General features: G+C 35.7%; 1 protein-coding gene across 1 annotated transcript in view; it reads right to left on the bottom strand.

Moving 5' to 3' along the window:
* SEC63 (SEC63 homolog, protein translocation regulator) overlaps positions 1 to 27823 on the bottom strand; it is a 61986-nt gene that overhangs the window by 6248 nt on the left and 27915 nt on the right. Inside the window, exons 5-18 of the mRNA XM_069598200.1 lie at positions 25323 to 25384; positions 24697 to 24755; positions 23030 to 23080; positions 21841 to 21949; positions 19592 to 19686; positions 19361 to 19493; positions 17538 to 17630; positions 16706 to 16860; positions 14673 to 14820; positions 13312 to 13394; positions 10480 to 10539; positions 10105 to 10278; positions 7021 to 7179; positions 4688 to 4789 (exon numbers count right to left, since the gene is read on the bottom strand). Of these exons, the coding sequence (XP_069454301.1) occupies positions 4688 to 4789; positions 7021 to 7179; positions 10105 to 10278; positions 10480 to 10539; positions 13312 to 13394; positions 14673 to 14820; positions 16706 to 16860; positions 17538 to 17630; positions 19361 to 19493; positions 19592 to 19686; positions 21841 to 21949; positions 23030 to 23080; positions 24697 to 24755; positions 25323 to 25384 (1483 nt within the window). The remainder of the gene's footprint in view (positions 1 to 4687; positions 4790 to 7020; positions 7180 to 10104; positions 10279 to 10479; positions 10540 to 13311; positions 13395 to 14672; positions 14821 to 16705; positions 16861 to 17537; positions 17631 to 19360; positions 19494 to 19591; positions 19687 to 21840; positions 21950 to 23029; positions 23081 to 24696; positions 24756 to 25322; positions 25385 to 27823) is intronic.

The raw sequence follows: 27823 nt of genomic DNA, 5'->3' as shown, positions 1-27823 counted from the left end.
AAAACTCCTGATTAACCTTAAATGATAAAAGATATGCTAAAAAATAAAACAGTATAAGCTATCACGAACTCATTTAGCAAATAATTTTAGTGATCTTACCTAGTAATAAGCAAAAGACAGAAAGTAGGAGTGGAAGGGACTTGGGTAACAGTATCAGAAATCAATATATTAAAACATGTTACTTACAAGACAGCATCTCAGATTCTAAGAATCTATTTGTACCATTTACGGTACATGATTTCAATAAGCTCAGCATTTTCGGTTGTACTACATAAAAGATTAGGAACAGAAAAAGGGCTGGGTAAAGAAATTGCCACCAGAGTGCACAATGATAGCAGGAAACACTGACAGGAGACAAAAATCTATTAAAAAAAAAAAATAGAAGACCAGTCTGGGAGCACCAAACTTCAGTGTGGTCAGCAACCACCACTGCATCACAGCACAGATCAGTAACTTTTTATTCATTCGCTTTGCATCCACTGTTTAAGAATGGGATAGGGAAGACACCTTTCTAAAATGGCTTTTTAAAAGTTCTGGAGCTAAAAATGATATAAATTGTAGGATATGCCGATTAACCAAAGCAACACTAGAGTCTCAATTATCCAAGGAAAGTTTAAAAAAATAACTTTTTATTGAAAATAGTTTCATAGGAAAAATGTCTATACCTTTAAGCCAAAATCACTTGTGCTTTCTATTTTATTTCAATCTTAAGACATTAAAATGCAGTTTATTATCTTCCTAATAATGGTACACTAAGCTCAACTCAAAGCTTTGGTTTAAATGCCTTAAACTACAAGGCAATGCAACATTAATAAACAGGATAACAAGTCATAAGTGGATGACTAACTCAACTTCTGCTTAATCCAAGGGTTAGGACTACTACAACAAAAGGTATAGGTGTATACATATGTCTTTCTACGTGTGTTTTGCACACACAAAATGGGCAGAAACATAACAGACTCAAAGTGCAGTACTGTTGTACTCACAGGAGATCGATTCCAGGACCACTCCATCTCCAGAATACCAAAATTCATGAATGCGCAAGTCTGTTACATAAAATGTCGTGGTCTAGTTGGCCCGCCACGTTTGCAGATGCAGAACCCACAGATTTAGAGGGCCAAAGAGTCTGCTGTAACTACTCAACTCTGCCATTGTACTACAGAAAGAATGAGTGTGGCTCTGTTCCAATAAAACTTCATTTACAATAATACTTCATTTATAAAACAAGCTGGGAGGCAGATTTGTCTGCAGGCAGTAGTCTGCCAATGTCTATTTCAAAGTCATCCAGACCTAATTATTTCACTTCTTGAAACCTCACCTTTTTTCTCTGTTAAGTGATGAATGCCTACCTCAAGTTGTGTTGTGAAGATAAACTGAGATAATACAAAAAAACACCTGTTAAAATGTCTAGGACACAGAGTCCAATAAAATTAGTTACATGAATATAACCTCTCTGGAAAACAGTATGGAAGAGCCTCAAAAAATGAAAACTACAACTACTGTATGATTCAGCAATTTTACTTCTAGCAATTTACCCCAAGGAAAAAAAAAAGACACTAATTTGAAAAGATATGTGCACATCAATTCATTGAATCATTATTTACAATATTCAAAATACGGAAGCAACTGAAGTGTCCACTGATGGATGAATGGACAAAGAAGGTACATATAAACAATGGAATATTACTCAAGCCATAAGAAATCAAAATCTTGACATCAGAAACAACATGGATGGACCTAGAGGATATCATGCTAAGTTAAGTCAGAGAAGACAAAATACCATGATCTCACTTATTTGTAGAATCTAAAAAATGAAACAAAATAAGATGAAAACAGGCTCACAGATAGAGAACAAATATGCAAGAGGGGTGGAAGTGGAGGGGGAAATAATGAAGGAGATTTGGAAGAGATATTAATAAATAAATAAGTCGTGATATAATGTACAGCATAAGGAAGATGATCAATAATATTATAGTAACTCTGTATGGGAACAGACGGTTACCAGACTTACTGTGGTGATCATCTCATAATGTGTGCAAATATCAAACTACTAGATGGTACACCTAAATCTAACACAATGTATGTCAACTATATTTCAATAACAATTTAAAAAGTTATGATTATTAATGAAATGAGGTAAACATGTCTATATTTAAGCAGTCTGACATTTCATTTTCAGAAACATCATTACTAGAACATACATGTTCAAGAATGTGCATTTATTCTTTATCTCTACTTAGAGAATGCCTCTCACTGCCCCAAATCTATTTGATTAAAATGAGATTCATTCAAGAAAAATAAACATTAAGAAGCTAGTGATTATCCAAAAGTCTGCAAGCAATAAATGCTGGATAGGGGGTGAAGAAAAGGGAACCCTCTTACACTGTTGGTGAGAATGCAAACTAGTAAAGCCACTATGGAGAACAGTGTGGAGATTCCTTAAAAAACTGCAAATAGAACTGCCTTATGACCCAGCAATCCCACTGCTGGGCATACACACCGAGGAAACCAGAACTGAAAGAGACACATGTACCCCAATGTTCATCGCAGCACTGTTTATAACAGCCAGGACATGGAAACAACCTAGATGTCCATCAGCAGATGAATGGGTAAGAAAGCTGTGGTACATATATACAATGGAGTATTACTCAGCCATTAAAAATACATTTCAATCAGTTCTAATGAGGAGCCGATTATACAGAGTGAAATAAGCCAAAAAGAAAAACACCAATACAGTATACTAACACATATATATGGAATTTAGAAAGATGGTAATGATGACCCTGTATGCGAGACAGCAAAAGAGACACAGATGTGTAGAGCGGACTTTTGGACTCTGAGGGAGAGAGAGAGGGTGGGATGATTTGGGAGAATGGCATTGAGACATGTATACTATCATGTAAGAAACGAATTGCCAGTCTATGTTCGATGCAGGATACAGGATGCTTGGGGCTGGTGCACAGGGATGATCCAGAGAGATGATATGGGGTGGGAGGTGGGAGGGGGGTTCATGTTTGGAAACTCATGTACACCCATGGTGGATTCATGTCAATGTACGGCAAAACCAATACAGTATTGTAAAGTAAAATAAAGTAAAAATAAAAATTTAATTAAAAAAAAAAAAAGAAGCTAGTGATTGCCAACCTATGGCATGGCACCCAGATTCTCTTGATACACATGGTTAAAGTAGAAAAGAGTCTCTACCATGAGTTATTTGCACTTTAAACAAAACTGGTTTTTTGTTGCATGGGATTCCCAACCATTCTTGTTAAATATATGAGTTTTAATAACATTTAAGTCAATTATTAACATAAAACTTTAAGTAACGTAAGTGGTTAGTATGGTGGGTAGGTAGGTAAATGAGAAGGTAGACAGGTAGAAGTTAGGAAAATCCCAAATAAAGTCTATCTGATAAACGGCACTTTGAGATGTTTTACCATGCAGATAAAATTACAAGAAGGCACTTTTCACTGCTAAAATGTTCTAAGGGAGTAAATGAATGCTTTGCCTGTTAACTAAGCATGGTCTAAAATGAAGCTGTCTATTATAAGGGTACACATTATGCAGCTTACAACATCCCATGGTACTTTTAAAACCAATCACTGAATGAAATTTATTCGCTTGATTTCAGGAGCCCTGGTGTTGGCAGACTATACTGCAATGGGCGAAATGCCCCTAACAGATGGGCTCAGGACATGCCAGAAGATCAGGATGCACAGTAAGGTGGAATCCTGGGCTGACTGCTCTCCAAGTCAAAAAACAAAAGTCTGTGCATAGCCACTCATTTATTAGGAGAGCCAAATTACTAGTAACAGGAACTTGTCTTCAGCAGCCCCCAGCAACTATAGATTGACATTCTAGAGCAGAAACCATATTTATACATGAAATCACCCGCCAAATGGAAGGTTCTGAGGCAAACCTGTGAAGCAGTCTGTGGAACAGTTTCCCTGAACTAAGAGGCAGTAGTCCTTGACCTCTAGCCACAGAGAATTATCTGCAAAAGCAGTATGTCAAGATCTCAAATTGATCTCAAATTCATCTGAAAGACAAACAGCCTATCAAAGAGATCAAAAGCTGAACAGGCCACAAGCACAAGAGAACAAAGAACATCGCAATGATCAGTCTGGAGCTTGGGGATCAGCTCTTACTAAACTTAGTAGGTCCCTCAGGCCTGGGCTTGCCTTCTTCCCATGGATCAGGGCAATTATCAGAACAAGTCTAGTGTCTCCAGATGGCCAGTATAGGACCCTCAGAAAAAAATCCATGAGCAGAATTTAAGAACATTTTCATCCTATTCAAAACACGGTAGAAGTATGAGACTCACAAAAGCCACACAAAGTCACAGGCAAAATATGCATTTGTCTGATTAAGACTGCCTGAACTGCAAATGAGAAATCATCAGTAAGTACAACCCTCAGTAATCCAGGCACAGAAGAGACAGAAGCCCAGGACAACAACAAGGTACTTAGAAAGTTGACAATCCTCCTTTTAAACAACTCATTTACTCAAAGTAATGCACTGAAATATATGCTTCAAAAATGTGACATATCGAGAATACACATTTAGCACATCTGAGTCAGTATACGCTACAGAGAGGGTAAGAGTCAATTCACGCTACAGAAAGGATACAGAGCAACTAAGAAATATCTGACTAGAAGAAGGAAAACACTAGGTTGTGGAAACTCACCTCAGGAAAGTAAAGACTATAGACAGGATGTGTTATCTTTGATTTGGTTTCCAGTAGTGCTCTCTCCTTTCGCTGAATACTTTGTTGTAATTCTTGCCACTCCTAGTAAAGTGAAAATTAGAAATAATGGAGATCAAGCATGTTTTCGATCATTTTGAAGGGTGTCTGTCTTCTTCCAGATGGCATTCCTGACAATGCTAAATACTAGAGTTCAGTCCCACAAATCTGATCATTTCCCTGCTCAAACCTTACAATGCTTCTTTTCATAAATCAAATCTAACCTGTCTAGCATGAACTACATTGCCAATCATGCCCTGACATGAGCCTGTCTCTCCAGTCTCCTGTCACTGCTTTCCTCTCTTCACTTTTTATTCTCGTCATTTCAAACTGCTAGACCTCCCTGACCTCACCAGCTACTTCACTCTTAAACCTTGTTTGGATTTTTGCTTTCTTTTTTCTCTACTTGGCAAATTCCTACTCATTATTTTTTCAGGAGTACCTGGAGCCTAAAGAACAAGTTCCTGGGTCCCGCAGACCATCCTCTCAGAGCTGAGTTGATCACTCCTTTCTTTGTGCCATCACTGCCCCTTGCACAATGTGCATAGTCTCTTTCGTACCAGAATATTTATTCACTAGTCTGCCTTCCCCTTCAGGCTACTATCATTCAAGAGCAGAAACTGTTTCACATTTGGCTTTCTATTCCTATTAATATTTGCTATTTGTATAATTATTTGTCAACTGAATGAATGCATTTTTGGTCATTTGAAGAAATAAGTTTATCAAAACCCCAAAGTCACCTCTACTAACCCTAATATAATCAGAAAGAAATATGTCAACTTTCTGTCAAACCAAGGATGCTGTGTTTAGTTGCTCAGTTGTGTTCAACTTTTCTGTGACCCCATGGACTGCAGCTTGCCAGGCTCCTGTCCATGGGATTCTCCAAGCAGGAATACTGGAATGGGTTGCCATGCCCTTCTGCAGGGGATCTTCCTAACCCAGGGATCTACTGTGTCTCCTGCACTGTAGACGGATTCCTACCCACTGAGCCATAATCAGAAAGAAATATGTCAACTCCTTCTCAAAGAAAGGGAGGGGTAATAATTTCTTTGATAGGTTTTAATTTCATGGCAACCAACTTAATTCTCAAAGTACGAAAACACTCAAGGGCCAGCAACTGCTAAAAACAGACATCCTTATTTTTCTCCCATGCCAAAGACAAGTACTTTATTGCCTTATATTTTTATCCTTGGCCCTTTCTCCTCTCCCCTTTTTTTTTTTTTTTTTTTGGCCTCTGCTTTTGCTTCAGAGGCTATTCAGGGAATCTCTTTACAATTCCTAAACCACAGAAGTTACTTTTACATGGCCCAGTCAAGAACACCACAAACATTAAAAAAAAAAAAATTGGCTGATCAAGTTATAGTTCATCTGCAGTGAGCATCTATGGGCCATTATTTGTTCACCAAATATTCTTTTCTGCAGCCTTCTCATAAGTCATGTGCAACTTCATGCCATGCCATGAGATTCTTTTCTATTCCCTATACCCTCACCTGGAGAAGGCAATGGCAACCCACTCCAGTACTCTTGCCTGGAAAATCCCATGGATGGAGGAGCCTGGTAGGCTGCAGTCCATGGGGTTGCTAAGAATCGGGCACAACTGAGCGACTTCACTTTCACTTTTCACTTTCATGCATTGGAGAAGGAAATGGCAATGCACTCCAGGGTTCTTGCCTGGAGAATCCCAGGGACAGAGGAGCCTAGTGGGCTGCCGTCTATGGGGTCGCACAGAGTCGGACACGACTGAAGTGACTTAGCAGCATACCCTCACCATCTTAATCCCTCAGTGACTTCCCTGTTTCCTAAATGTCTTATACACCTCTTGAAACAAGGTGGCATTCTGTAAATATTAGCTTTTCCCTTAACCAACCTCTTGACATTAGAGCCCACAGCAATGTTTGTTTACCCTAAATACTGCCTGGAACTTTTGAGAACCTCTTCCAAGTAGCTGCTACCTATTTCATAACCCACCTTTCCTTCCTCATATTTCCAGAGTCATCTCCAACACAAAAAATTGCCTTAGGAGAACAAGCTGAATTCACCTCAGACCCAGGTCTTACTCTATCTAATGTAAGATTTAAGAAAATTAGGATTTCCAGTCCTTGTCAGAAATAATTTTTCTTCGTAATTACAACTACCATCTCTCAAAAACACTGTCTGAAAGTAATGCAACAGTACAAAATATACTAGTATTGTTTAAAACAAGCAAAAGAAAACAGCAACAAAAACCAAAACTATCAACAGAGGTAGAATTCCAGTCATTTAAACCTATGCCTTACTGCTTCATCATCCTTGTTTTGTTTTTCATCTTGCTCTCTATCAGAGTCTCTGTCACTACCATCATCTTTTTCACTCTGAGAGTCTCTATTGGTTTCTTCTTCCTCAGAGTCACTGCCTTTGTCAGAAACTTCTTCTTCATCTTCCTTTACTGTAGCTTCCTAAAAGGAAAAAGCAACCACAAAAATTCTGAATGTTTCAGTGAATACATCCTGAGTCCCTGAAACTAATCTATGGTCATTATAATTAAACTGGCTGAAGACTAAAATTTCAATATTGATATAGAATTTAAAAAAATTTTTATGAACATTTTTATATATAAATATGTGGGAGTCGGGCTGAAGAGGTTTAATGTTTGACTTATTTGCTTATTTGTCAGTTGTTTATAGAAAAGTACTGCTTTGGGAATTTAATGTTATCTTCAATAACTAATATTATAATGCAGAAAGGAAAGTCAATGTCCCATACAAAATACTTAGTCCATTTCAAGAAGCAAGAAAAAGAACAGCAAATTAAATACAAAGAAATCAGAAGTAAATAATACAGATCAGAAATCAATTAAAGAGAAAGCAGATATAAAAAAAGGAAACCCAAACAAGACTAAATGTTGGTTCTTTAAAAAGATTAATAAAATTCATAAATTAGGCAAGACTGATAAAGGGAAAGAAACAATAAAATTACCAACATTAGGAATAAAAGATACACAACTACAGATCAAAAGACATCAAAAATAAGCATATTATGAGACATCAAAAATAAGGATATTATGAGACATCAAAAATAAGGATATTATGAATAACCTTGTCAATAAATTTGACAAGTTAGAGGAAACAGACAAAGTCCTTGAAAAACACAATTTACTAAAACTGATATGAGAAAAAAAGTAGACTATGTTAAAGAAATAGACTCTATAACTAAATTCTTTTTCAAACTCCAAGCCCAGATGGCTTCTCTATGTAACTCTTCCAAATAAGAAACAAATCCAATCTTATACACCCTTCCAGGAAAAAAGAGAGAGTAATCTCTAACTAATGAGGTCAGTATAAATGTAACCCAAAACCGGGCAAGAATATTACAAGAAGAATGACAAACTAATATTCTCTCCTAAAAATAGATACAGGAATCCTAAACAAAGTATCATCAAACCCAGATAAATAGTTTAAACATCACACTCAGTGGTGAAATAATGTATGCTTTTTCCATGAGACCAATAAGAGAAGGTGACTGCCATCTTAACTTCAAATCAACTACTGCAAGTTCTGGCTGGTACCAGTAAGGCAAAAGGGATGAAATAGCATAAACATTAAAGTAAAGCTGTTTCCATACCCAGATGGCATGATTGTGTATGTAAAAAATCTTTTTTTAATATCTGCAAATTGTTAAAATTATTGTCAATTCATCAAGAATCCTTGATACATACACCATCAATAAACACTGAAGAATGAACTTTTTTTAATGTTGTTTGCAACAGAACTAGAAAGCATCAAATACACAGGAGTAAATCTAATGAAAGGTGTATCATTCTCTGCCAAGAGAAATCACAAAACACTGCCGAGAAAAATTAAGGGAGATAATAAAGATAAAGCATAATTATGAATAAAAACAGTCAATATTGTTAACCTGCGAATTCTCCCCATACTGCACCAAAAATTAAACACAATACCAGTCTAAGTGCCAGCAGCTTTTTGGGCAGTGGAAATTGTCAAAATTATTCTAAAATTGTAGCTGAAAATGCAAGGGACCTAAAGTAGTCAAGACAATTTTGAAGAAGTAAAATAAGAGTTTGAGGACTTACATTATTCCTTTTTAAGACTTCAAGCCACAATAATTAAGACAGTGTGGCACTGGCACAAGAAGAGACAAATAATCAGTGGAAGGAGAGCCCATAAAGAGATTTCCACATATACAGTTAAGGTAACTGATTTTACAACAAATTATGACTGCAATTCAGACAGCTTTCCAATAAACAGTGCTAAAATAAATGGCCCATAATCCCAATCTCACACTATTCACAAAAATTGAAGATGCATCCTAGCGCTAAATATAACAAGTAAATTACTGTAGTAATACCTCTAGAAGGAAACAAAGTATCTAACTCTCCTTGCGTCCTTGGGATAGGCAGATGTCTTAAACAGGACACAAAAGCACTTAACCATAAAGACTGATGAAACAGACTTATTAAAGAATCATCTAAAACTCCATTAAGAGTTAAAAGAAACACTTATCCACAATACATAAAAGAATCCTAAGAGCTGTCTGAAGACAAATAATCCAAAAATAAATGAGGATATCCAAATGGCCAGTAGGCATGTGAAAAGCTGTTCAATACTATTAGTCATAAGGTAAATACAAAAACGACCACACACAGAAATACCAACTACAGATCTATTACAGTGGCTAAAATAAAAGACTGGTGAAACCAACTACTGGTGAGAATGTAGAACAACTGGACTCATATTTTGCTGGTAGGAGCATAATAAGGTACAACTTCAGAAAATGGACTCTTTCAGCAAATTAGACATACACCTATTTTATGACCCAGCAATTTTACTAATAGGCACATATCAAAGAAAAATGGATGTCCACAAAATGACATGTATCAAATCATAACACCTTTATTCATAATAGGCAAAAACTAGAAAAACCTGTATGTGCACCAATCACAGGACAAATTGTAGTATATTCATATAATGGAATCTCTCCCAGTCTCTCTCTCTCTCACACACACACACACACACACACACTTGCTGCTACACATAATACAGAAGAATGTCAAAGACAATGTTGAATGAAAGCCACCAAATGACTCTGCTTACATGCATTTTAAGAATAGGCAAAACTAATTTATGGTAATAACACCATAGTGGGGAAGGGAGTGGGGGTGGATGGAGGGGTCACTGACTGAGAAGGGTACCAGGGAGCCTTCTAGGGTGCCGGTGGGTTTTATATCTTGATCTGGGTATCATGGGTACATACACTTATAAAACTTCAGGAGCTGTACATATAAGATTTAAACATTTTAGTGTACTTCAGACCTCAACAAAGATAGTAATAATGATAGTCTCTACGTAAGACAGTAAACTTACACTCCCAACGACGCCGTTAGCCTGTTTTTGTTTCTGTTGCTTTGGTTGAGATAAGGGCACAGGTGTAGGCTTTTTTTTCAAAGGTTTCTTTTTTTTTGATTTAGCAGTTTTCTTGGGTCCTTTACTCTTCTGTTGCCATCCTCCTTTTGTCTTGTTCTTGTTAGTATCACCCTGCTATAAATCACAACACACATACACACTCAGACGTTGTAGCAATAGTTTCATTTGGGAGTCACAGTAAATTTCAGATGGAAATGGCTAAACTAATAAAACGTTTTAGTAAAGTGAATTCTTCTCCCACAGCAAGATAAATCAATCAGAGGACTAAACAAAACCGTTCTTTTACCAGAAAGCTAGGTAAACTCAAGCTTTTACCCCATCTTCTGCTGGCTGTTCCTCTGCAGCACAGATGGACTGCTCCTTTTCAAATACTTCCTAGAGCAGAGGGAGTAAGAAAAACAAAAACTCCATTCAACTTATATTTAACCTTCATATAAAACAACCTTTCAATAAACATTATCAGTAAGTTTATTTATTTTTGGCTGTGCTGGGTTCCGTTGCTGTGCAGGCTTTCCTCTGATTGCGGAGAACAGCGGTTGCTCTCCAGCTGCAGTGTGCAGCCTTCTTACTGCAGTGGCTTCCCTTGCCGCAGAGCACAGGCTTTAGAGAGTACAGGCTTCAGCAGCTGCGCCACGTGGGCTCATTAGTCGTGGCTACCCGGCTCTAGAACGTAGGCTCAACAGTTGTGGAACACAGAATTAGGTGCTTCACAGAATGTAGGATCTTCCTGGATCTGGCATCGGACCCGTCTCCTGCACTGGCTGGTGGGTTCTTTACCACTGAGCCACCAGGGAAGCCTTATCACTAAGTTTATTAACTGCTGACAATTACAGGAGGTGGAGACAAACACATGGCTAGACAGGAGGCTTTTAGCAATTACTAAATGATGTATGTGTGCAAATTTGGCCATCACTAAAGGACACCTTAGAAGTTACCTTCTGAAATATCTCATATCTGTCTTGAATATATTTTGAAAAGTACATTATATTTAAATTTATAAATGCAATGTCTTAAAATATGTAAAATGTCTATAAAGTCAGTCATTTCATAATTTAAATTTTTACTTTTATTCTAACAGTAATCAGACATCACTATTTTGAAGTTATGAAAATCAGAATACCTTGTATTACTCTAACATCAAAACTTTATGAGACCAATATTAGTTTATTTATGATTGTATGCGATATTGCTAATGTAACTGATATAACTTAAATATAACTAAGTGGAACACCAAGAAAATCTATATATCCGAGACATACCCACCCACCCAATAATCCATTCTGAATCAGTACAGACACTATAAATTTAGAATTTGAAATCCAGTAAGAATTCAACGTGACTCTATATAGACCATGATAAGTGGGTTGTTCCATAAACTCCCCAGAATTATTAAAGCTAACAAGTGAAAACAATGATAACTACTGGGCTCTAAACTGTTGGCCTAATGCAGGGGCCAGCAAACTATGGCCCATTTTTTGCTTTTTAAACAAAGTTTTATTAGAATACAACCATGCCTATTTGTGAGTTCAGCCATTGCTACAGAGACTGTATGGCCTGTAAAAATCAAAAATATTAATATTTACTGACTGAACCTTTAGAGAAAAAGTTTGTCATCACCTAGCCTAATTCTATCATCTCTGCTTCATTTCTTCATTTGTTAGTTGAATTCTAATAATTATATTGAAATACAGTTGATACTAGAAGATAAATACTTGATTCTTCCCCTTTCTCCAGGCCACGTCTGCTTTTTCTTCTACCAGTTACCTGAGAAACATCAACAACAGCCCAAGGACAGCTTTGTGCTCATTTCTTGGGCTGGGAATTCCAAAGCACTTAGGCAGTGTCAAAATCTAACCCTGGCCACCGGCTTAGAGCAGCCTCATCTCCCAGAAGGCACCTCTCATTCAGAGTCCATTATACATACAAATGCTTCCTTTACCACCTGCTACCATAAAATCAGTATCTTTGTTTTGGTATGTCCTACTGTGAATCATAGAATGGCTATCCACTCCAGTATTCCTACCTGGAGAATTTCATGGACAGAGGAGCCTGGCAAGCTTTAGTCCATGGGGTCCCAAAGAGTCCAACATAACTGAGCAACTAACACAATAACAACTACAAAATATGCTTTTTCTACCAGAGGTTTTAGACATGGGTTTTAAATGCACCATATTTCCTGAAGATGCCCACAGACCTCAGAGTAGAATAGGCTAAAATCTACCACTGGTTCAATAATAATGAGCTGAAATACTATATAGTTTAGTAAAAATTAGTTACAACTATACTTGCAACTTGGGAGGTGTGCTTAGCTTGGGAGGTAATATAACTATGTAACAGAAACTGAGAAAAACAAGATGCTGGAAACATACATATGACTAGATTTAATGAAAAGGAATGAGAAAAGTACCAGCATACATATATATGCATATACATATATGCACTGAAAGGTCCAGATAGTAAACATGAGCATGGAGAAAGATACAAAATGATTTACACAAGACTGAGTTCTGGTCATCTGGGTCTGATAAGGTGGCTTTCTAAGGAAGCAGGGGTGAAATAAGGGATCCATGTTATCAATATCATTTTAATTCTGTGGGTATTCATGCATCAGGCTATCTAAAGGGATGAGCTTCAAAACTGATGATCTCAGAGTGGTAGAATTTTAGGTGATTTTAATTTCTTCCTATGCTTTTCTGCATTGCCTAAATTTGTTTCCCAGACAGCATAAATTTTTTACATATTTACTAAAAGAGCTATTTTACTATACTTTTTAAAATAAAAGGGAGTAAATTCTCTTAAGAACTGATTAAAAAGGAGTAGGTAATGAAATTCTCAACAATAATTAATATCTGTTTAACATTTTATAGTTTAAGAAAGATACCCAGATTACATTATAATACCTTATAGGGAATTAACAAATCATCACCTGAAGAATTCATCTATCTTCCAACTTTGTGTGTGTGAAAACAAATGAGAAAATCTAAAATTAAAATTTCAAAATGGCTAACAAGAATCTGCAAAATTAGATTTGCAAAACTAAATAATTTTGACTTTGAACATGTATAACTTAAAATGAGAAAATGAACATAAATATCTTAAACTCTCAGATATATAAACTCTCAAAGCATAAAAATACAGACTACTTACTGCCATTGTTTGCCTTGTCAATTTAACCAAAACTGTAACTAAGGATCCTACTGTGATGTTGTTGCTATCTTCATCATCCAATACTGTAAGACATAAAAATAAATAAATAAAAATCAAGCTCTACGTCAAGGCAAACAGCAAAACTTAACTTATCCAAATCAATCTGAGACTTTAGTATTTCAAACGTATAGAATTTTAAGGCTACTAAATAAAAAATAATTTACTATCTACTCTATATAAATTTCTCCAGAAGATGTCTTCAACAATGTACTCATTTAATCCTTAAAATAGCTCTATGAAGCATTATTATTATTTGTTTAAAGAGACTGAGGTTAAGGAATAAAGTAAAACGCCCAAGGCCACAAAATGGCTATGCTGGCACTGCCAAGTTTCAAGTCCAGATCTTTTAAAAAATAGTATATTGTGAGGATTACCATAGCTTTCTCTCACAGTGATATAAAAGAGGGTTCTGTCACTCTATTAAATTGTACAAACTTTATACTCACAAGATTTTACCTGTATAATCAAATGCCTGCAAACTAGTATTCTAAGCAATGTTAAAAATACTTATTTTTTAAGGCAAGAACTTCAAAATAGTTTATATGAAAAAAGCACCTTAAAGATGTTTTCTGCAATGTTTTTTCATTGTTTACTTTTAAAAAACACATTTGCTACACACATCCCCAAAAATCTTAATAATATAATGAACTTAACTACAAGCCCTTTAAAAACAGGAATGATTCCTAACACATCCTTGCATTCTCGGTCCCACAAGAATTTTCTAACAACAGCAACTTAGTAAATGCCAAAGCTCAGAATAATGTCACAATGAAAGAATGGAGCAGAATAATCTCTAATTCTGTCACCACTCTAAAATATTATATTCAGTTGTAAAATGGGACTCATAGGACAATTATATGGTAGAAAAATAATTTCTCTTTTTCCACTCCAAGCAGACATAAAGACAAAAGTCAAGAAAAACACATGAAATGTGGCACAGAGTGTGGTGATTTTCAAAGCTTAATATGTATAAATAAGTTAGGTTTTTAAAAAAATTAATTTTAGAACTAAGCAGCTATTTTATACTAACAATAGACATATTTCAAATATCTTCCATTACATTTGGAAATCTCTTCCATTCTTTGAAAAGTTAAGATGTTCCTTAAAGTTGATCTATAGAACAAAAGCATTCTCAAACCAGAACTACTAACTCTATGACATCTTCCATCACAGCAAATCTGACAGGTAAACTACAATTCTACAAAGTCTAATTAAAAGTTATGAAGTGTTTTGAGAACCTTGAGCCAAATAAACCAGAGCCAGTCCGTCAACAGGGAAACAACAGGAAACCTCTCACTTACCCTGTGACTTTATGTCCATAGTCACATATGGGAAACTTCCAAGGACAGCCATAACCTCTTCATATTTTTCGTCTTCAAGGAAATGCAACAGATTGTGACGATCTGATTCTTTTAAACTCACCAAATCCTGGATAGTTTTAATTTTGAACTAAATTTTAAAGGAGACAGGAAATAAATCCTAAACCCATGAAACTCTTCATAAAAAGAAAATTACTAATATGTTTACTAAAACAAAATCCAAAAGCTTTTAGAAAAATGTTAAAATTATATACATTTCAAAGCAGAAAACACAACTTTAGTGCATTTCACAGCCTTTTTCTCCAAGGAAATTTAAATTTAAGAACTTTTTATTACAAAGTTAACACACAGTTATTTTCTAAATTAGAAAAAACTAAAGTTGGAGGAAAAAAATAGTAACATTCATATAGACTCTTGACCCCAAGCAGGAACTACTGTCATTTAATTTGTTCAGTTTGCAGACCTCTATTTTTAATTTTAATGATAAAAACTTTTTAAGAATACGAATTTATTTCCAAGTATATAGCTGTATGTACTCTTTAGGTCTTACTATTCTTTTAGTTTTTTTTATTTTAAAGAAATTAAGACACTTGCTCCTTGGAAGAAAAGCTATGACCAACTTAGCATATTAAAAAGCAGAGACATTACTTCGCCAACAAAGGTCCGTCTAGTCAAAGCTGTGGTTTTTCCAATAGTCATGTATGATATGAAAGTTGGACCATAAAGAAAGCTGAGTGCCAAAGAATTGATGCTTTTGAACTGTGGTGTTGGAAAAGGCTCTTGAGAGACCCCTGAACTGCAAGGAGGTCAAACCAGTCAATCCTAAAGGAAGTCAGTCCTGACTATTTGGAAGGACTGATACTGAAGCTGAATCTCCAATACTTTGGCCACCTGATGCAAAGACTTGACTCACTGGAAAAGACCCTGATGCTGGGAAAGATTGAAGGCACGAGAAGGTGATGACAGAGGATGAGATGATTGGATGGCATAACCAACTCGATGGACATGAGTTTGAGCAAGCTCCAGGAGTTGGTGATGGACAGGGAAGCCTGGCGTGCTGCAGTCCATGGGGTCGCAAAGAGTCGGACAGGACAGAGTGACTGAACTGAACTGATGCATTATTCTCATTCTTGTTATTTTCTAAATACAGCTGTTACTGCAGTAATACCAATCCTGGTTAAATGAATACCAAGGAGAAGGTTTTTTAATTTCTGAGTATTCGCTGCCAGTTATTAATTTTTACTGTCACAGATAGGGATTAGATCATGAGGCATGTGAAATGCCTGCTTTTGAATGATGACGTTTTCAATTATGACTTTAAATGTGATTAAATTTAAAAGAGCAACACACTTACTTGAGAGAAGAGTGCTCTGATACAAATTTCTAATATACATTTATTAGTTCTACCTTACTACTATCAAGTCCAATGTCTATCTTCTGTCCTCTAATATATACAAAGTGATGTTTAAAATTATAATTTCATTCCATTTTTTCCCTATATTTCCTCATTTTTAATTTATACACATTTTTTGCTATGCCTTAAAATTCGTTCTCGTAATCTATATACAGACTATAATTTCTAAATAAGAATTATCTTCATATGATCTACTTATTGAATATAGTGATTGAATGCTTATATTGAATGCTTAATTTTTTTGCATACCCAATAAACTAATGCTCAAGCTTTAAGCCATTAGTGAAATAAATGAAAAGTATACAGTGCATTTTTACACAGTACATGTATTTTGGGCAACATAAAGAACAAAGTGTTAACTGCTAAAATTTTGACCCCCTCCCAAAGTAGTAAGATCATTTCAATAGTATTAATAAAATGTTATAAAATAGCTACCTATTCAAGAAAGTGTTAACAGAATCACTTAAGGCATAGTTTTAGAATGCTTGAAACATTTTAAATCTAAGATGTTCATATAACCGCTTATAGAAAAATTTTCATTCATGTTACCTTTAAGTGACATGACAAACTGCTTAAGACTAATATTATAGTGGCAAATTACCTTTTTATGATTAGCAACTCTTCTAAGATTATCTTCTTCGATGTGAGGGAGCTGCAGAAGGGGAGACTTAAACTGCTGAAGGCCTTGCACAGCCATCTGGGAAAGCTTCATGCAGTTTTCAAGGGATGCCAAAGTTGGAGCACGAAACTCCCTTTCTTAGAAAGAACAGGAGGAAAAGCAAAAACAGGGCTGGACTATTTATATGTTCAGAGTACACAATTCATAACAAACACATATCCATCTGAACATCCTTAACATCTCAAATTTTATGATCACAGTGTTGACTTTCCTTTAAAAGTTACTGGATAAGACACACAAAATATACAAACTTGGTCAAATGTACATTAACCAGCAACAACCATCGATTTTAACGGAAAAATTCTTTGCACCACTTCCAAAACCAGTAAATCGTAAGACATTTTTGGTATTAAGAACATACTGATGTCATGCCACAAAATGACATCATCCATAACAACAAAACACAGCCACTCCCTCCTTTTCTAAGGGTCACTTTCCATTACAGACCATAAACTCCCTTGTTCTTTTTTCCCTTCGTGCAAACAACACTATATGTCGGATGAATCATCATTACAGCACTTAAAGAATTATTTCAAACTCATTGTTAACCTAATTCTAAAAATATTCAGAGGAAGAAAAGGATATTTTAAATCTTTGCAAACAATAAAAAAATAAACAATAAAACAATGAAAAAACTGAATTAAAACTGAAAACTTACAGACAGAAATATATTAGGTTCCCACAAATCTTAAAAGTATAATCTGTACTATATGCTTGCGAGAAAAAGTACAACATAATTATGCTTCCTCCTCACCTTCACGGCTCCTGGCCATTATTATTAGTTGGCAGATTACATTAACCATTTCTTGAAGTAGGGCAGGGCATTTTTTCAGCATAAATTGCTGATCTGCAAAACAATAAAACACCTGAAACAAATCATTCTTCTTTTATACTAAAACATTTTTATTATGTGTAGTCCAAGACAAAAGCTAAATTTAAGTTGTCCAACAAATTTTTCATATGACCTCAGAATTTTATAGGCTGAACACAACTGTTTCTCCTCGGCAGCACCATGTCAAAATATCAATCAGAAAACCCTAGCTCAGATTAGATGTTTTAAAGGCAAACTTTTAATATTATGGTTTTTAGCTTTATAAATTACTCCCTACCTTTTTTTCTGGTAACAGTCTTAAACTTAATCATAACCTAACTGAAGAACTTCAAAAATTTTCTTCTTGCGCATCTAAGTTTCTATAATTATGGATAAGTCCAAAGACTAAGACTGAGAATGAATGTCAACTAAATGAAGAGAGAGGATAGGAGGAGGGGAGAGAGATTCTTTCACTTATACTGCAACAATAGTTAACCATGAGATCATTCAGTGGGGTTGATAAACTAAAATAAATTTGTTTCCTGCTCCTTACATAATTGGTAAAAATGGAGATGGCTTCATATCTGTACAGAACATCAGGGACAGAATTACTAGTTACTTTGCAACTTCAATAAACAATGCCTAAATAGTGTACTTTAATTCCATCATACATAGCCTATGGCACTACCATTAATCACTGAGCATCAACTGACCTTGTTTTCAAAGGTATTTGATTGCATTATTGGCTTAAAGCAGAGGGAGGGTGGGTTGATTCATTCAGAAAGAAAATTTATTCAGTAAATATAATAACTTTCTTTTAAAACTTTCAATTGAAATAATGCAAGTGAAAAGAGATGACACTCAAATTCACAACATTCCTGGAGACACCACAGTCCTAATCTACTGCTTTTTTTAAAGTAGAATAGATGGCTTCAAGTACTGATGAAGCTTTAAGTAAAGATTAAACAGACATGAGTATGGGGAGAAGGCAATGGCACCCCACTCCAGTACTCTTGCCTGGAAAATCCCATGGATGGAGGAGCCTGGTAGGCTGCAGTCCATGGGGTTGCAGAGTTGGACACGACTGAGGGACTTCATTTTTCCTTTTCATTTTCATGCACTGGAGAAGGAAATGGCAACCCACTCCAGTGTTCTTGCCTGGGGAATCCCAGGGACGGGGGAGCCTGGTGGGCTGCCGTCTGTGGGGTCACACAGAGTCGGACACGACTGAAGCGACAAAGCAGCAGCAGCTGGAGTATGATGGTGCTACTAGTGGTGCTGACTGAGATATCTGTTGTGAAATCCATTTTTTCTCCCCGCAAAAAGCTTCAAAATTCATTTTTTTTTTTAAAGTCATCAGGATGACCCAGAGAGATGATATGGGGAGGGTGGTGGGAGTGGGGTTCAGGACTGGGAACTCGTGCACACCTGTGGTGGATTCATGTCAATGTATGGCAAAACCAATAGAAAAAAAAAATCAGGAATTACTGAATAATCTGCAATTAACTAGACATTTTTCATAGAGTATTTCTCTTACCTTGAAATACAACATTTTAACATTTGCCAAATCATTTGACTTACTAAGACCTTCAAAGTATTTGTGAAAGTAATTACGTATGTAGCATATAGATTTGTTTTTAAAAGGTCCTTGAGTAATTATCTGATTGAGCAAAAAAGAACAGTGACAAAAACACTGCACCATGAGGCCTAATTAAATCTACTGCTTTTGTACCACTAAAACCCTACAGACAGTAGAATCAAAATACCTTCTTCAAGGGTCTCAGGAATTTTCATTCTAGCAAGATGAGACAGTAATAGAACTCTGGCCTTCAGGCTATAAGGGCAGGTAAGTGGAGGCTCATTCTTCTTTAAATTAATGCTGCCAATTTCTCTGATGAGCTAAGGAAAATAAAATAATTATTAAAAAGTATATACTTAATAAAGCATAAAGTTTAATATTTAAATGTTTATCAAAGAATTTGGGAGACAGGCCTAACCTGAGGTATTAAAATATTATCTGTTGGTCTGCTTGTGGCATCTTTATTATACTGAGGATCAAATTCAGAGGCTCCAGCCAAAACCATGATAAGACCTAAAAAAACAAAAGAAATACAAAGAAAAATAAATTTACTGACCCTTAATCACCTTCCCCAAATGATACCAGATTAATCCTAGAGGGAGGCAGTTTTCTAATCACATACAATGCTAAAATCAATATTAACAGGTATAAATTTCTCTCGCAACAAAAGAAACATCTCATTTTTAAAAAGTGTTTGTAATATTACCTATCACAAGTAAACAGAAATACATGTCAAATTACGGGCCCAGAAGCAACTAGGTGCGTTAAAATCACTACAAATAGCATCGGTTTCTAGATGGAATCATGTGTTCCACATAAAATTTCTTTTTTTAAACAGAATTTTTATTGGAGGATAGCTGCTTTACAATGCTGTGTTAGCTTCTATCTACTGCTTAGCCGACTGAATTAGCTACACGTACCCATATACTCCCTCTTTTCTGGATTTCCTTCCAATTTAGGCCGCCACAGAACACGGAGTAGGGTGCCCTGAGCTACACAGCAGCAGCAAGGAATCTATGTGGCACTGCTAACTGCTTCATGAAAAAATGGGGTTAGAAAGGGGTTCAGGTTTCTTCACGTCATGACTCCCCAATGCCATGAGTAATCTAAAATATACTGTAATTTACAAAAATTTTTATTATGGACTCATGGAGGGCTTTGTGGGAATAGTGTTCCTTGAAATACACATGATTTGAGGTCACATATATTAGTGTTACTTTCCTTATTCTATACAAGCTCTTTAATGACTGGCACTAGAGTTATCAATCTTCACCTTATGCCAGAAAATGCATGCAATGTTCTCACAAAAATCAGGACAGTATAGGAGTTAAGTGCATAAACCCTGAAGCGTTCAAGTCCTAGCTGAATGACCTAAGACAATATTCTTCACTTCTCTATGGGCCTCAATTTCTTCATATGTGCCTGATACACATAAGCACAGTAATGTGTGTGAGCTATTACTATTACTACCATCAAATGTTTGAATGAAAACAACGGTTCCTTAGACAGCTATATAAATGGTGCCAGTCCTAAAACCAATGATAACTAACCAAACAAAATTAAATAAAGCTAAACAAAGCTTTTCTGATAGAATTGTGTAAGCTAAGTACCACCCTCAGAAATGAAACAGAAATCAAGATCACTGGCCCAAAAAAAGGTATCAAAACTGGTTACAAACATGAAATATTTCCATAAGGAAGAATGTTTATATATTAAGATTTCAACCCAGCACAAAGAAGAGTGTACATGTGGGTAACACTCACTCACTCCTCAGAAACAAAAGACCTGCTCACTCTTCAGAAATATAAAATCAACTCGCACAGTCATATAATCCTGGGATTATATGATAAATCTCTTTCTCATTACCAAGAGAGTTAATAAAATTGGCAAACACAAAATATGACAAAGTCCACTCAGGTTTTGGAACAAAAATGCATCCACCCATGAAGCACAATTTTAAACTTATGTCCTTTTTTTTTTTTAATGTGTAAGATTTCAACAGAGCAGTGTTTCTGAAAGGTAATATTAAGTATTCCAGGGATAAAATTTACAATGTTAGCTTTATGGGATCAAAGAAAGTATTTAGGATGTTACTTTTTATGTCATAATAAATTCTGAAATAAGCCTCTGGGAATGAAATATTTTGGCAAATTTCTTTAAACACTCCTAAGACCTCTACTTATTTTACACCATTAGCATGGTATAATGTACTGGCTTGGGAACCACACTGCTTGAGTTCTATCCTAGCTGTCACTTACTATGTATCCTTGAGCTCAGTTTCTTCATCTATAAAATGTGCTTAAAAACTGCACTTATTTATGGGAGCATACAAAGATTAAATGAGTTAATATATGATAGTGCCTCACAATACTTGGCAATAATAAATACTCAAAAAATGTTAGCTGGAATTATTACAAAATTAATCCATAAGGAGCTTTACCATAAAAATCTCTGAAGGGAAAATATATACATATAGCTGAGTGAATAACAGAACAACAGATCAAGAAATATGACAAAGGGTATTAGCATCTTCCTCCAGCTTTAGCTATAATGAAATGAATAGCCCTAAAACTATAAAATGGAATTCCTCCAATTGAATACATATACCAATTTCACATAAATGACTCAGAAAATAATTTACTATTACAGTTACTTAAATTTACTTACGTTTCATATCCATATTTCGAGTTTTATAAACAAAGTAGGTATAAATCTGTGTTGTGCGTATTAGAATCTGGTCTCCACTATAGCGTATTGAGCGATACCACCAAGAGCCCTAAGACACAAAATTAAACGAGGAAAAAAACATGAAAACCACAATAAATGTTAACTTTGATGCAGAATGTTTATGGTCAAATTTTCTAAATGTTCATAAACCAATAAAAATACCTGCTCTTTAGAACAAATACCTTTACTATATATTTCAAATGATTTATCTGGCAAGTATTTATGCTGCATGATGCCTAAATACCAGCCTAACTCATTATATATGTAAGATTAAAAGATTTAAGTTTCAACTAGAAATCGTTTACAGACAAAACAGGAATGAAACAACCCACTGCTATAAGCAACAAGTTGGTTTCTGACACATGGCATGTCTTCAATAACTGTTTGACAAATAAGTGTAAGAGCAATTTTACAGCTGATATACTACTTTCATTCACATTATTCCATACAATTGGATTCTAACACAACAATCCTATGAAGAAAGCAAGACAGGTTAATCGTAAGCCTCACTACAGGATTCATGGGAATCCTAAGGTCAGTAAGAACACCACCAGTCATGAAGGTAATAAACAATAAAATCATAAACATTATGGTATCTCTAAATTTGGGGTCGCAAAGAGTCAGACATGACTGAGTGACTGAACTGACTGAACTGATGCAGACTCTTTTAAAAATGAGGTTGTTCTACATGTTGTATTCCTGTATGAAGCAAAAAAGTCACAGGACAATATCTATAGTAAGACCACATTTTAAAAAACATGTGTATACATTTAATGCATAGAAAAAGATCTGAAAAGGAAATCAACAAACTTAGTAGCGATTATCTCCAACAGAGAGATGGAATTGGGGGAGGTGGTGACAGAAGACTTTCACCTTAAATTCTAAATATATCTGTATTATCTCATTTGTGTGTAAGTTCTGAATCGTGAGGAGACACATTTTAACATACTAAAGTGATGTCACCTTTAGAAGACCTTAAAGGATAGTTGAATACAAAATTCTTAAAACTCAAGGATTAATGGATTATGGATTATATTCTAACACAAATTACGATCTTATAAGGAGACCCCAAACCATGCCACCCACTCTCTTCCCTAAAAAAATGTTAATAAAAAGAGCTGGAACTTACCACAACAACTGGAAGGATAACCATGAATGCCAAGCCATATACAAGTAAAACCTTGAATTGAAAAGGAGGAGGAAAAAGACCATTCATTCCTTCATGAGATAAATTACAACATCCATGAACACTTATTTTGAGGCTTACATGGAGGCACTATTAGAAGCACATCTTATGTATTTCATTTAATCCTAACTTTCAAACTCTACGAGGAAGGTACCATTATTATTTTCTTTTTTGCAGATAGGGAATCTGCAGCATATACAGTCATCCTTCAGTATCTGAGGGGAACTGGTTTCAAAACCCCCAAGGATACCAAAATTCAGGGATGCTCAAGTTCTTTATATAAATTGGTGGTAACAGAGTATCCAGGGATGTGAAACACGCTGACAGGGAGAGCCAACTTCAGCTGACCTTGAGTAATGTGGGGGCTGGGGGACCAACCTCCTTGCAGTCGAAAATCCACATATAACTTTAGAGCTGGCCTTCCATGTTGTGGCTTTGCATTCATGGATTCAACCATGGATTGTGGAGTACTATAGTCCATATTTATTGGGAAAAAAAATCATATATAAGTGGACCTACACAGTTCTGGCGGCTCAGTGGTAAAGAATCCGCCTGCAATGCAGAGACCTGGGTTCGATCCCTGGGTTGGAAAGATCCCCTAGAGAAGGGAAAGGCTACCCACTCCAGTATTCTGGCCTGGAGAATTCCATGGACTGTGTAGTCCATGGGGTCGCAAAGAGTCGGATACGACTGAGTGACTTTCACTTTCACTTTACACAGTTCAAGCCCCTGCTGTTCAAGGGTCATTCACATCTTAGCAAGTAGTTAGTGCCTCAGAAATAAATGGTAGAACCTGCTTTCTTTGCCTCAATATAAAACAGAACATATAATGCTGTTTGCAGGTAATTTCCATTGGTGTGATTTCTGTCCTACTACTCAATCCCAAATCTGGTAGCTAACAATCTTTCTCTTCTCTAGTATTCCCTCAACATGCTTATATACAACAACTATATACCCTGGAAGAAAACATGTAAATAAATAGCCATAAAATGACACTAAATAGCCATTTTCAAAACAAATGACAAACTGTAAGGATTGTAACAAATGTTACAAATGACAGACTGGTTTTTATTGCTTTAAAGACAGCTCCCTAGATAATTATTTTCAAGAAAGGAGAAGTAGGGAATTCCTAAACAACAGGTTACGACAATTTCTGATGTTTTAAGACTTGCAGCCTCTCATTGCTGATTCAAGTCTGATCATCCTGCTGCCCCTTAAAGTACCATACAGAATACATACCATTATGTTAGGACACATTAAAATTAATTTAGCTTGGATAAATGCGGAATACAGGGTAATTCGGAGTACTACTTAGGGATAAATGTCAACACCGTAAGAAACAGTAGTTCCCTAAACCAAGGGTAGGACCCAATCTGAAACTACCTCCAAAAGAAATCACCACAATTTGAAGGTTCTAAAACTACACTAGAGTACACTCCCCCAAACTGCAATGTAATAATAAGAACCAATTCTTTTCTCCATTACATAAAAAGTTTCCATAATACACAGTTAAATTAGAAACAGTATACTGGAATTTTCTTTGTAATGTTATCTTTATATTACCAAGATATGTCTAACACATTATCATGTGTCTTATTAAGTGTACTCACCAATATTGAATTTTTCTGGTCAACGATCCAAGCTGGGAGGGCAATTCCAAAGCTTGTGGCTAAAACAGGAAGAGTATCTTGAAGAGTCTGCACTTCCAGTTTCATTTATTTATATCCCTAAATTCTACCTCCCCTGTCACTTCCAAAAAACTTAAAGATTATCTTACTATGTGTGTCTCATACACAAAAGTTGATGTGATATGGTTTATATTGGAAACTTCAAATTTTTCCAAAAGAAAAAAAAAATCTAAGTACATGAATTCCTTCTTCTCAGAACACTTAAATCCATTTACATCTCCTAAGTTTATGTAAACACTATGAATATATGGGAAAATGTTTAGTCAGTAAAGAAAAAAAAAGATTTTTCATCCTATTTTTATCAACCACTAACTGGAAATGATAAATAATGACAGTGACTACTCTTTTCACCAAATCAAAGATCTTTCCAACTAATCTCTAGAAAAATTAAGTAAAGGAAGCTCAATTTACATATCTGTTTAACTCTGTGCAGTTGTAATTTTTCTATTCACAAACTAAGAAAATCAAAATGTTCTTTTAAATCTAACATTTTCATAATATACACAATACCTTAACCCCAGTATTTTTTTAATCATCATTTACCACACCTTGAGGCCCATCTGGATTTCCAAATTCTTCCCAATTTTTCCGGGATTCTTCATCAGTTAAACTGGCATAAAAAGAACAAAGGTGCAAAATTAGAACACCACATCTGAAAAATAAGTACTCAACTACACAAACTCCATTAACCAACCAATTCATTTCTTAAAAGAAATAATTTCAGAGAATCAAGAAAAACCCTCTGGAATCTGAAAAAAAATAGGGCCAGGTAAGGAAGGAATTCAGCATTAACAAAAAATGCTAATTAATTAGCCCAGATACAAATTCTTAGTTGGCCCAAGAGTTCTCAAGTTTAGCCAGTTCAAGACAGAAGATCAAACTTTAACGGCTATTACATTTTCTAAGGAGGCAGGGGGAATTAGACGTGACTTTTTTCAATCTTATACACTCACTTATTTCCCAAAATTTTTTAATGGGCATGCTTTAATTTATTTTAATAATGATATATACCTATATTTTAAATATAAACTTAATACATGATTAATAATAATCCCTCCAAAACTTGAACCACATTCTCAAAGAAAAAACTAAACACCACCTATAAAACTCCTCTGCTATGGTAAAGCTCATTTGCACTGTGCTGAGATCCCAATTTTCTCCTAAGACAACTTCCAGGAAGACTAGGCAAATACTTGCTAAAGCAACAGCTTCCTAACTCAGGCAATATGAGAGACAGTGACTTTTTTAAAATACGTAAACATAAATATAACCAATGACCTGGGCAATGGCTCAAGGCACGGGGTAAGAGTAGCTTTATTCCAGGTCCTGGCATAGACATTAAAAAAAAATAAAATAAAAACATTAAAAGAACTCTTTCCTTCAGAAACCTTACAAAGTTGTTATGGAGACAAGGCAGTCAAAAACATACAAAAATGACCAATAACATAATAAGGAAGACATACTTGCAGACCTACTGGCAATAGATTATGTTTATGTTCAAACCTAATTTTAGCCAAAGATGGAGAAGCTCTATACAGTCAGCAAATACAGACCGGAAGCTGACTGTGGCTCAGATCATGAACTCCTTATTGCAAAATTCAGACTTAAATTGAAGAATGTAGGGAAAACCACTAGACTACTCAGGTATAACCTAAATCAAGTGACAAATAGACTCAAGGGATTAGATCTGATAGAGTGCCTGAAGAACTACGGACGGAGGTTCATGACATTGTCAAGGAGGCAGTGATCAAGACCATCCTCAAGAAAAAGAAATCCAAAAAGGCAAAGTTTGCCTGAGGAGGCCTTACAAATAGCTGAAAAAAGAAGAGAAGCTAAAGGCAAAGGAGAAAAGGAAAGATATACCCATCTGAATGAAGAATTCCAAAGCAGAGTAAGGAGAGATAAGAAAGCCTTCCTCAGTGATCAATGCAAAGAAATAGAGGAAAATAATAGAATGGGAAAAACTAGAGATCTCTTCAAGAAAATTAGAGATATCAAGGGAACATTTCATGCAAAGATGGACATAATAAAGGACAGAAATGGCATGGACCTAACAGAAGCAGAAGATATTAAGAAGAGGTGGCAAGAGTACACAGAAGAACTATATAGAAAAGATCTTCAGGACTCAGATAACCACAATGGTGTGATCACTGACCTAAAGTCAGACGTCCTGGAATGCAAGGTTATGTGAGCCTTAGGAAGCATCACTATGAACAAAGCTAGTGGAGGTGATAGAATTCCAGTTGAGCTATTTCAAATCCTAAAAGATGATCCTGTCAAAGTGCTATACTCAATATGCCAGCTAATTTTGGAAAACTCAGCAGTGGCCACAGGACTGGAAAATGTCAGTTTTCATTCCAATCCCAAAGAAAGGCAATGCCAAAGAATGTTCAAACGACTGCACAATCGCACTCATCTCACACGCTAGCAAAGTAATGTTCAAAATCTTCCAAGCCAGGCTTCAACAGCATGTGAACCATGAACTTCCAGATGTTCAAGCTGGATTTAGAAAAGGCAGAGGAACCAGAGACAAAATTGCCAACATTTTGGATCATCGTGTTCCAGAAAAACAGCTACTTTTGCTTTATTGACTACGCCAAAGGCTTTGACTGTGTGGATCACAACAAACTGTGGAAAATTCTTAGAGATGGGAATACCAGACCACCTGATCTGTCTCCTGAGAAATCTGTATGCAGGACAAGAAGCAAAAGTTAGAACCAGACAAGGAACAACAGACTGGTTCTAAATTGGGAAAGGAGTACGTCAAGGCCGTATACTGTCACCCTGCTTATTTAACTTATAAGCAGAGTACATCATGAGAAATGCCGGGCTGGATGAAGCAGAAGCTGGAATCAAGATTGCTGGAGAAATATCAATAACCTCAGATATGCAGATGACACCACCCTTATGGCAGAAACCAAAGAAGAATTAAAGAGCCTCCTGATGAAAGTGAAAGAGGAGAGTGAAAAAGCTGGCTTAAAACTCAACATTCAGAAAACTAAGATCATGGCATCTGGTCCTATCACTCCATGGCAAATAGATGGGCAAA

The sequence above is a fragment of the Ovis canadensis genome, chromosome 8 (assembly GCF_042477335.2).
Source record: "Ovis canadensis isolate MfBH-ARS-UI-01 breed Bighorn chromosome 8, ARS-UI_OviCan_v2, whole genome shotgun sequence".
Lineage (NCBI taxonomy): Eukaryota > Metazoa > Chordata > Mammalia > Artiodactyla > Bovidae > Ovis > Ovis canadensis.
Note: the sequence above shows the minus strand (reverse complement) of the source record. Positions and strands in the feature narration are given on the sequence as shown.